Raw genomic sequence first — 12,282 nt, 5'->3', positions numbered from 1 at the left:
TGGCAACTGCCTAGGGCTTCCTTACTTTGTTTCCAGGCCCTTAATGTGAGTCCTGTTCTGTTCCAGTTCTGCCTCACTTCCAGCCTGCCACCTTTGTTTTCATTTTATAGTCTGGTTCTCACCCAATCTCAGCTTTGATCATTGGAGTATTCAAAGGCCTGGGCTTAAGCCCACCTCTGCCTCTTCCTGTTTTCAGCTAATTCAGGTAAATTATCCTGACCATCTTGGTTCTAGCTCCAAGAATTCAACCCCTGGCCCCAGCTCTCCTGGCTGACCTCGAGTCTGGACCTGTCCTGTCTCCTACCAGAGAGAATCCAATATTATAGAAGCACATTTACAACTGTGACAACATGGAAAGTCAAGTGGCCATATTCCAGGTACAGTGCTTGGGAAATCTGGCACTCAGAAAAAAGCCATACTCCACAGGGAAGAACTAGGGCAAAACTTGGTAGCTTTCAGAGGCTGTGTTCTTTTTCTCTCCTTCCTAAGCTTTCTATCCTCCAACCACACCAAAATCCTGAGGGAATCTGGAGGAATTGCCAAAATCTGTAATTTAGATTTAAAAATTCCTGACAACCAGCCAGAATTCTCAGGAGAAACAGAAGGGGTAGTTGGATGTCTTGTCTGATGGAGAGTTTGGCTCATGTAACCTGGCAGCCCTAGAGGGTTTCTTGACCACTGTATGGTACTCCTTTGATAGCCAGGTTCCAATGGAAAGGATTGATAGTGCCTTATACTGCTTTTGACAAGGAGGAAGAGAAGACATAGCAGCAGGCTGATGTGCAACTGAATTCTGACTTCTCGTCCAGGAGCTGTTATGGAATGGGCTCTGTGCATGGGCCCAGATCAAAGGTCTCAGAACAAGTTGAAAAGATGAACTGGCCCTGCTGAGTGAGCTTGGCAGCTCTTCTGAGTCATCTGACCTCCAGTCAGGTCTGAGTATTATCAGCTTCCTGACCATACCTTCTGGCCAAACAGCCTGGCCTTCAGATTCCAGAGAAGTCAGGGAAGTGGGGATGCACACCTCACGCTGACATTGGCCAGGGACATGCACCTCCAGAGAAGGTATGCCTCCACACCCTTCTGTGCTAGAGTGCTCAGACAGGGCTACGCCATTATCTACCATTAGGAAGTACAAGTGTGGCTCATGGTAATGAGGGGAAGGAAGAGGTTAACTCTACTTCCCCTGCCATGCTGAGCTGAAGACTGTTCTGGCCAGAGCAGAACTGAGTCATCAATGCCTGTCTATCAATCAATCTCATGGTTAACTCCAATTCATCAGCAAATCTGAAGAACTGGTCCTAATCAAATAATGGCTTTTACTCAGAAATCTGATCATTTCTGTCCCAGCAGTAGGCTTCCCCAATCTGATCTATTACTATGAAAACAGATGTGTTTAATTCTAGCTTTGCACAAAAGAAGACCTAGGGCAACAGAGTCCATCTACCTTGTACTTATTTTTAAAGGGGAATTCAAGTTGGTCTATTACTGATCTTTTACTATGATCTATTACTATGAAAACAGATGTGTTTAATTCTAGCTTTGCACAAAAGAAGACCTAGGGCAACAGAGTCCATCTACCTTGTACTTATTTTTAAAGGGGAATTCAAATTGGTCATGGTCAATTACCTAGCATGTGGTGCTGCTCACTGTCAAAGCTTACAGGCCTACACTTGGGGGAGCCTGGCACCTCATTCTGCAATCCAATAACTCTGGCTGGTAACAAATCCGGAGGTTCAGAATGCTCAGCACTTGCAACCAGTGGCAGGCTTCTTTTCCTAAAACTTTTGAGCAACTGATTACTTGTGTATTAGGCAGCCAGAATCATGGGGCTGATACTTTGTCTTGTAGGTTTGATTAGTAGGGGTAACTGAGACTAAGTCATTCTGAGAGCTCCTCTGTCTTAAAAACTTATATTTCAGTGCTGTTGAAATTCAGTGACAAACTGGAGCAAACAATAGGCAGGGGCTTCTACTTACTTAGCATTCTGATTTCAGACACATTCACAGTGACTCACTGAGAGGATCAATGGGAGAGTAGCTGACTTACCCCAAAATGGCAGGTTCCTACTCCTGGCTCCATTCTCTGCTCTGGAAAGTCACCAAGGCCCTTCTAAGGCATTAAACATGGCACACTGGGAATTACAGCAGCTGTGTCTAGCCCAATGTTTTTCAAAGCACAATTGCCTGGAGTTAGAACAAATTGAGACTCTAAGGCTTGCATTTCTCCTGACCCCAAATGCCCTTGGGATAGCATCATACTGTACTTTATATCAGAGCCCTCCCTATGCCAGGGCTGCCAAACAATTCTGGTGGTGGTGGCTGTCCTCATAAAAAATAGTAAATTTCATTCCTTAGTTGCTCAAGCCATGTTGTCTTCATCAGGGAGGTGGTAGTCTCTCTCAAGATCACTTCTATAATAATTTCTGTGGTCTTGCTACTCAGGTAAATTTTCCAGAAGCTTCTACATCTGAATTCACCTATCTGCTGCCATTGCCCAGTCAGGGACAGTTAGACAGACTTGGCTGGAATTTCTCTATCACAAAGTGTGTAGACACTATGATATGGTCTACCTATCTTGTCACTCAAAAATTCATGTAGAATTTTTCCACACAGAATACCCTCTTCTCATAGTAATGACTAGTGCATTCTATTTTCTTTGCTTCACTGCTAAGGTTACTTACAGAGGTATAGACCACCCAAAAAAAGCTTAGAAGTGACTGCTCAATATGTGAAAGACTACAGTAAGTCCAGTGTACCAAAGAATATAACTGACAGGCCCTGGGCACTGGGTAGGAGGGGTGGGGTGGGAGGGTCTTCCAGGTGGGAGGGTTTCTGGTTCTCAACCCAATACATCTGCCCCACACCAAAATTCAGACTTTCTTGGGTCCATTCAAGTTTCTTGAGATTAACAACTTCGTGTGTTCTTGTTATATTTAGCTGACAAGACATAGTTTTAGAGTTCAGATCTTCAAAGCCTGTTCTAAAATATTAGGTGGGCAGTCTGAGTAACTAATTGAAGATAAGCTGGACTTGATGCATAGTAGTTAGCAACGTAGGTAGAGGATGAACCAGTAAATCAGTGGTAGGAAGCCCAGGGAGGCCTTAACCATCCTTTGTCTTGCCTGACCCCAGATGAGAGGGAGCCTAGAAGAAGACTGGCTTCTCCCTAATCTATGTGATCAAGAGCAAATAAAAATGGGTGGTGGACATTCACTCTAGTTTTATTCATGTCAGCCATCCAAAATTCTTCTTCCTTGACTATATCCTTCTCACCCCTCATTCTCACCCCAATCCTTTGGCTTTGTAAACCGTTTCTTAATTCTGGTCTAATGCCTTGGACTTGATACCTTAATTCAACCATTCCTACCATGGTTCTCTAATGAAGTTAGGTTGTCACCAGTTCTAGTCATTTAAAGTGAAATACCCTTCCCGTGACCTAAGGTCTCCTTCCATTCCCTCACCCCACAGACAGAAGTCCCAGACTTCTGCCAAACCTATTCCAGCTCTCTGAAACCCTTGATCCACAGCAGTTAGAAGACAGCCTTGTTTCTTGGCTACCACAGGCCTAGGGCAACTATGGCTCCTTTTGAAAACCAATACATGGACATTCTGTTCTGTAAGTTATTATCACTATGGATGACTACATGAATCACTATTCTAGGGCATACTTGTGATTTCACCAAGACACAGCCACATAATGAGGCTTAGTCCGAAAAGTCCAGCCAGGTAACCTTACTATTATGGGAGAAATTTAGGGGGTTGGAGGCAAAACTCTAAGCAAAAGGGCAGAAGAAACTGAAGCTATGAAATGTATGACATACAAACTAAACTAGAATGATAGTGAGAACATTCCTTTCAGTATTAAACTTCTTTCCTAGCTATTTGGATGTTGATCATGATTCTTGTTCCTTATCTTGGGAAGTGTTTGTGTTTTAACAGATACCTCTGAAGTCTTAATCCAAATGAGTGATAATGTGGGGCATCAGGTACAATGGCAGGCAGAAGTTTCAAAGTAGAATGCCTAACCGAACATCTCAACCAAGAATGTGAAAGCAACTGCTTACTCTATTTAAAAGGCTACATTCCTGCAGGTCTAGAAACAAAAGATATAAACATATCTCCATAGTCAAAAGACAAGGTGTTAAGACTTCTTTCTCAGCAGGGGATAAGCAGCAATAAAACAATTTCATTTGAAATCAAGGGTTCCTATACTTGACTGGCAAGTTTGTACTTTGAGACATTTTATGTGTCCTGAATAAACATGTATGTTATGAAATGAATTGTGTGCCTCCAAAATTCATATGTTGAGGCCTTAACCCCACTGTGATGGTATTTGGAGGCAGAGCTTTGGGGAAGTAATTAGGTTTAGAAGAGTTTATGAGATTGGGGCCCCCGTGATGGGATTAGGGTCCTTTAAGAAGGCAGACCAGAGTTCTCTCTCTCTCTGTTCATGTAAGGACACAGAGAGGTAGCCATCAGTAAGTCAGGAAGAGAGTCCTCACCAAAGAACTGAATTAGCTGGCATCCTGAACTTGGACTTTCTGGAACTGTGAGAAATGAATTCCGGTTGTTTAAGCCACCCAGTCTATAGTATTTTCTTATTGCAGCCTGAGCTAATACAACACATACCTTTTAAGTAAATAAAAATAATAATGACCTATTCACACTATCTACTAAAATTAATCAGTGTACTTGAGTCAGTTACCCATATCACTTGAGTGATACAGGCTTCAAGTTAGTATTCTATTCATAAGGGAACTGATTAAATAATACACTGCGAAGACTGGGTCATTCACTGGGAAACCAGGGAACAAGGCAAGAGCTAAGCTGGAGATCTACTGTCAGAAGCTGAGTCTAGAAAGCCATTGGATCAATACTAAAGCCTGGAGTTAAAGAGTAAGAACAAGATAGAATCTGGAGTCTTTGGGTCAAGCAAATCAGATGAGACTTATGTAGGAAAGAAACAATCCATAGCCCATTTAGTCTCACATTCCTATTCTCCAGGGGAAAAAGACCTGGTAATAAGCCATTGTATAAACAAATTTGGAGATGAGTATGTATACATCTGCTGCAGTGACAGAAGTATTGGTGTTAAACCATAACATATACAAGCACATCTTCAAAGTCCAGTTAGTGGAAAATCATAAGCCAAAAGTGTTATTGATAAAAATGTGCATTACAACACACACTGTAGGGTTAACCCAACAACCGAGTAACCTCAACCGATCGTGAATTTAAACAGCAAGTTTTCATTAAAAACAAAAAACACAGCAGTTAAAAACCATGACCAGCTTGCAACAACATTGATGATCCTTCCTCCAAAAGGGTAATTCCAACTACAACTTGTTTGTGGGCATGCACAGCAGATCTCCACAAATTGCCAAGTGCTTTGTGGCGGAGACTTAGAAAAATCTGTGTCTTCAAGAAGGCATGGCCAAATTTTAGTTTATGAAGACCCAATTTTAGTAACTCCCAAACTCATTCAGTAGGTAGCTGCTAATAAGCAGCTGCTCTAAAAATCAAATGCTATGGAATTCTGGGTAATTTGCCAGTAAGAATCATGACAGGGACCTGCATTTGGGGAAGTTTGGGATTTACTAGGAGGAGTCCACTGCACAGTCGAGAACCACTAGCTGTTGGGTGGGGATGTTCTGGAACGGCTGATGCTCTCAAGCATTTGGGCTCCTGGCTTAGGCTGCTGCCCATGTCCACTGGGTCTTCAGTCTCCTCCCCACTCTCGGCTGAATAGCTCATGGTTATCCTATAACAGTGGATGTCCTGGCTGCTCCATGGGGCTGTTCCTGCTTCCTCTTGGGAGAGATAATGATGTCCTTGGCCAGACCACTCTTAAACTAGACCTCTCTCATGTGTACCCAGTTTATAAAGTGATGATTTAGGAAATGATGTTAAGCGATAAGGGTCAAATTTTAGCCTCTATAAGATGTGTACATGAGCAAAAATTTGTTTTTATGCCTATTTCTAGGTGTAATATTTAAAAATTTTAAGCAACATAGCTTACGCTGACAGAGCTTTAAAAGTGTGGGCTCGAAGCCCGGCTGTATCCGTTCTTTCAGGATGCTGGGTCTGGGTGCAACAATAGAGTATGCTAAGAATGTAAACCCTTCGGAGACTAATTTCTAAGTTATGCATTTACTTGAAGGATTAAAAATCCTGAGTACATTTAGCAGTGATAAATGTGGACAATGGTTTCCTTTAGCTAAGCCGCCAATTGTTGCCCCTCTTCCTCCTATGAAAGGCTATTTACGCCAGATAATACAGTTTACAAGTTGAAGCATTTATTTTTTACTTATATGCAGGAACATATAACAAGTTTCTAAAGAGACAAAAGGTCTAATAACGGAATGATAATAGGATAGTTTACAGTAATATCCTGATACTTGTGTATGGTCTATTTTCTATCATGCAGTCAAAAGGAACAGAGCATACAAACATATATCAGAAATCCTAGGGTAATTTTCATTTCTAGGAAAACAGCAAAGGCTATAAACAAAATAAACTGTATTGCTAGACGGTCACATACTCCTAACAAAAGTTTATAATTTCCTGCAAAAGAAACATACCAGCTGCTTCAGGATGTGGGTAAGACAAGCATGCTCCTGTGGTAATGATTTCCCAAACAAGAAAAAAGTTAGAAAGGCAAATCTTTGCTAAGCTGCAGACTACCAGGTCTCCTGATTTATGAAAGCAATAAGAATAGAGTAGATAGAGCTGTTAAAGAAAATGCTTAGAAATAAATATTCTATACATTAGTAAAATCTGTCAAATAAAATGACTTTTAATTTACAACAGAAAAAAATACCTTCACATATTTTACTATTGTCAGAGCATTTATTATGTAGCATGATATTTTAGGTTGACACACTAGATCTACTATATTCCACAACATACAACATAAATATGCATGGATATCCTGTAAAGTTCTACTCAATTCTTAAATAAAAATTCTCTTAATGATACAAATATAGATTCATCCAATTACAATGATGTACATTCAATTTGTCATAAGCTCACTTTTTTCTTTATCATTTTATCATAAATTTATCTTTTTAAAAATTTTTAAATTTTTTTTATTTTAAGTAGGCTCCATGTCCAGCATGGAGCCCAGAGTGGGGCTTGAGCCCACCACCCCAAATCAAGACCTGAGCTGAGATCAAAAGTCGGATACTTAACCAACTGAGCCACCCAGCTGCCCCCATAAATCTATCTTTTTTCAATATTTACATATTAGTGCTATTTCACACTTTGCCCTGTTCATTGTCATTCATTCATTTTATTCATGCATCCTTTTGACAAACATTTACTGTGTATTTGCTAAATATCAGCAAATGATTAGGTCAAATCGTTCTTCCTTCTCAATTTTTCATGTTGCACTTACTACCCTTCTAAATGTCATTCAGTGATAAAATCATGGGCCTCATTCTTCATTCCATTGATGCGCATTTACCTAGAACTGCCATCTGATAGCTATTAATTTTACATCTTTCTTCCTAAAGGTGAGATGAAATTCAGTGGGGAGAGCAGGGCGGTGAGGAAAGAAATTAATATGTACTATTTGTATCCAACATGCAGTGCACTTGACTAAGTATTTAACATGTATTACCTTAAATAAGTTTCATAACAACAAAATAAAGTAGGTATGTTTTTATCCCCGTTTCATAACTTGGGAAACTGAGTCTCTCCCAGGCTGCCTAGGTTTTACCTTGGTCTGCCTGACCCCAAAGGCTTTTAAGCAGCTCTTTAAGCACAAGTGTCACCCCTCACTTTTTCAAATCTCTCAATAATGTTTTGCTTGAATCTATGCTACTCCTAAAACTCAGACCTTCTACTCTTCCACATGCCTCTAAAAACTACATACTATTTAAATAAATTACTAAAGAAATATCTTTATGCAAGGGTTTTTGTAGCAAAGGTAGACAGCTCATACAAAGAAAATGCTAATGAATAAATTAAAATATTTAAAAAATTCTAAAATCTATCAGCCCTAACGATGTATTATGTTCTATTTTTTTCAGACCACTCTCCTACTATTACTGGGAGTAACAGATAACAGATTATGAATAGGCTAGGCATTTAAAACTCAGTATATAAATACAAATTAAACCAAGGGAAAAGCCAAATATAAAAAGTCCATTTTTATTAATAGGGATGAAAATAACATGTCATAAAATTAATGTTAAAGAAACACCATGTATTATGTTGCATTCTCTCTCATTATTCCCTACTAGTAAGTACCTTATATTCTTCATAATCATTGCTATCGAGCAAGTCCCTCTTATCCAGTTCTGTAAGTTGTTCTGCAGAGGGCTTAGCTGGTAGATGCTTAATGGAGGCTTGCTCATATATGGGCTTTCCATTAAAAAACAGTTCCTTCCAGTCATACATCAACTTATATGGAATCATACTATAGCAAAAAAGATTTAAAAAAAGGTTGAGATGAATCAATGGTTAGTCAAATATACACCTTAAACCTTAGTCTTTGTATTATCATATTCATTCCCCATGGTCTGCTGTTTGAGGCTAGGAATTCCACTTACTATTACTGTATATTACTAATGGCTAGTAGAACGTTTCAGACTTAGTAGGTTTGAATGAATCAACGTTACTTCAAGCCACTGGTTCCTCAAACTTTCATATTGACTGTGCACTAACAGAACAATATATCTGAAAATAATGAGCACTATCCTAAAACTTAGGTTCTTCTAAAACAATTCCCAGCTATGCCATTAAATGGCTGTGCAATCTTAGGAAATCCTTTAAATGCTCTACTATCAGTGTCTTCCTGTGCAAAATGAACAGACTGAGTATTTTCCAAAGCCCTTTTAGGATGGCAGCTGGTTTCCACATTTGCAAATAATTTGTAATAGAAAAATCAAATGTATGGTGGTTTTATTGTCATTGTCTATTTGATAACCTTTAAAATTACTTTTCAGTAACTATTTCTACTTAAATCTGATGAATGATTAAGAGGTAATCAGGACAGGCTGATGGGAAAATAGCTTCAAGAAGAACAAAATGCAAGGAAGGAAAGAGTCTGACATGATTCTGATGCATTTCTCTAGAAATAGTTGGACTAGAACTTGAAATTACAACAAAACAAGCAGTTTTTCATTTATTTCAGTCTGATACATGCCACATGGATGAAACGTGAAGACATTAGGTTAAATGAAATAAGCCAGACACTAAAAGAACAAATCATATACAACTTCATTTATATTAGATACCCAGAATAGACAAACTCACAGAGATCAAAAGTAGAACAGAGGTTTATCAGGGGCTGGAGAGTTATTAAATGTGTACAGAGCTTCAGTTTGGAATAATAAAAAAGTTCTGGAGATGGATGGTGGTGACAGTTGCATAATAATGTAAATGTACTTATGCCACTGAAGAGTATATCTAAAATGATTAGAAGGGTAAATTTTATGTTATGTATGTTTTGCCACAATAAGAAAAGTAGTATTTCAATTAAATGTACAATTTCAAATATAATCACCTTATGTTTTCCATTAATAAAATATTTACAGTTGCTAAGGGTTACTTTGTAGAGATATGGAAGTTTAGAAATTGATAAGCTCAGGCATGGAAATATTATAACATCAGAATTATTGAAATGTCATTGGTTTCTATGGTGAAGTGATTAATAACTTATAAATTGTCCAAAACTTAATCTTACAGTTGCTTAGTTAATATCCTATTATCTGAATATTAATAATTTTAAGAAGCAATCTAAAAAGTCAGTTCTTCTGAGTAGGTTGATACCAAAAATATACCTGAGCTTTAGAAAAAAATAGATACTGATAATATCTTGTTCAATGAAGTAACATGAGTTTATCTTGACTCTTAGCAGTCTAGACTAATATAATATATGTGTCACTGTTGTGTTCAATTGCAATTAAAAGACACTTATACAATACACAAAAAATGGATTAAAGACTCTAATGTAAGACCTGAAATCATAAAACTCCTAAAAGAAAACATAGGTAGTAAGCGCTCTGATATTGGTCTTGACAATGATTTTTTGGATTTGATACCAAAAGCAAAGGCAACAAAAGCAAAAAGTAAGGATGTGGAGAAAAGGGAACCCGTGTGTACTGTTGGTGGGAATGTAAACTGGTGCAGCCACTGTGAGAAACAGTGGGTTCTCAAGAAGATCTCAGTCTAGGTAATTTTGAGATGTGTACACATTTAAATGGGTCACCTTATCTTTGTCCTTGTGGAATCACTTTCACTGAGATCTACTGTGATGTCATTCCCCTTTAGGTCTCAGCAAAGAGTATCACAAGAAATAAGTCTATGAAGCCAGATGATACATTTGCTCAAAAGATGTTGCTGAGGACACTCTCCACTAGATCCACAGCACTACTCAGTGTACCTTAGGTGAGGGTACCACATGAGTGAACTATTGTTGTAAACTGAGTGCCAAGAAAAGTTCTGTATTTTGTAAAGAACCAGAACAGAAAATGGAAAACACATGACAGGCTGTATTTCCCTTTATACTTTGACCACCAGGAAGCTCAGATAAAATTTGCAGCTCAGTTGCAGCAAGTGGCAAATCTCCTGCTGCTAATATAACCGTGTTCTGGTTTATCCCTTGTTCTTAACTTTCTACTTTAATTTGGATTTTCCTTTGTTCTTATTCTGGCATATTATTAATATATTTTGTATTGTTGAATATTTCCTTATAAATGCATTAATTCCTTTTAGAAACAAGGTGCAACGAAAATAAACAGATTTAATGACCAGTAATCTTCAAATAATTCCAGTCTTTTAGGAAGTTCCAAGTGTTTCAAATAAATTATCATAGTTATCTTTGTAAATTATAATTTAGACATAAAGTTTAAATGTTAAAAGACATATAAATACACCTTAAATAAGGCTCATCAGTGGGTGAATTAAGTCAGTAATCCAGGTATCCTGGACCCCACTTCTTAGTATTTTTTCAAGAAAAATTTTTGTCTCTATTATCAACTGAGTGTCTACATTACAATCTTATCCTTTCTCACTTTCTGTGATGTCTCTACTGTAACAATTATAAAAAACAACACTTACTTATTTGTCAACATTCGGTAGTCTGCCACCTTAGTGGACAAATCAAGTATTTGATCCAAAATTTCTGCACATATAGTGTAATGCTTTTTGTAACGAGCTTGAGCTCTTTCCACAGCAATCTGTTCATGAATTTCCTTCTCTCTGATGGCTTGTTCTTCAAAATCAATCTTGGCTTGTCTGGCCAAAGCCTAAGAAAGGCAAAGACGTTTTTAAGTCAATGTAATTGTGCGAAGATTTACGTGAAAATAATATCATTTCAATAGGCGAAAAGTGAAACACACTTTTACACCAAGAAAAACTTAATCACGAAAGAGCCTTTCTCCTTATTAACTACTGAGTATGATGGCAAAGACGATATTGGAAATATTCCACCTTTAGCTTATCTTATCAGCAAAATATAATACAGAGAACAGTGGTCTAACTGTGGAAAGCCAATGTAGATTAATGATAAATTGGATCTTAAGTGTTTAAAAAGAAGCCTTGAGTTCATGGTTTGCAAACAGTCAGAGTCAGGGATCACAGAGAAACAGGCAAGTTTGTGCCAGACCCAAGCATTGCTGGCCCTTTCGAACCCATCTTAGGAGCCTTAACCTGACATATCTTCTCCGCCCGGCCAGTGCCCCCGTCTTTTCATGAGAGTTCTAGGATACTGACTGATACTTAGAAAGTATTTTGGAAGATCCCTGATATTATTGGCTTGAGAATATCACACATGTGCCAACAAATGTTAAATGTATTTAGACAACAACAACAACAAAAACATTCTGCTATTATAGCCTTAATAAATTGGTAAAATTCACTCAGAGAGAACATTTATTTCTGCAGAAAGTAATGAAATACTTACAGTTTGTCATGACCCTCTGCTTGGTTTGCACTATTATTTTGTTTAGAGAAACTCTTTCTTCACACAAAGTGCAAAGGTCAAACTCAGCATGACTAAATGCTGCTTTTCAAATAGCTATCCCAGCTCCTTGAGAAATTCTATCCTGTGCTAACATGCTCCAGAAACCAGACTTGCCTCCTGTAACTTAACCCGATGAGTATAAAATGGAGGTGAACTTGGGCCTTGGAGGAGCTGCCGTCAGTCAAGCCCCAGCCTGTATACCGAAGTCAAGTCCTAGGCTCCTAGCCCGAGCCTCCCTTAGCCTCCATGTCCTCAGGGTGAAGTGGGGTATTAAAAAGACTTGGCATACACAGAAAAACTCACTGAGCC

At 38.4% G+C, this 12,282-nt stretch overlaps 1 protein-coding gene across 1 annotated transcript in view; it reads right to left on the bottom strand.

Annotated features, from left to right (window-relative positions):
* Positions 1–12,282, bottom strand: part of LOC118006348 (sperm flagellar protein 2-like) — a 167,350-nt gene that overhangs the window by 116,343 nt on the left and 38,725 nt on the right. Inside the window, exons 8-9 of the mRNA XM_034998971.1 lie at positions 11,070–11,257; positions 8,256–8,424 (exon numbers count right to left, since the gene is read on the bottom strand). Of these exons, the coding sequence (XP_034854862.1) occupies positions 8,256–8,424; positions 11,070–11,257 (357 nt within the window). The remainder of the gene's footprint in view (positions 1–8,255; positions 8,425–11,069; positions 11,258–12,282) is intronic.

This window comes from Mirounga leonina, unplaced genomic scaffold (genome assembly GCF_011800145.1).
Source record: "Mirounga leonina isolate KUSES-001 unplaced genomic scaffold, KU_Mleo_1.0 Mir_96, whole genome shotgun sequence".
In the NCBI taxonomy this organism is placed as follows: domain Eukaryota; kingdom Metazoa; phylum Chordata; class Mammalia; order Carnivora; family Phocidae; genus Mirounga; species Mirounga leonina.
The sequence above is the reverse complement of the archived record's forward strand: the minus strand, read 5'-3'. Positions and strand labels throughout refer to the sequence as shown.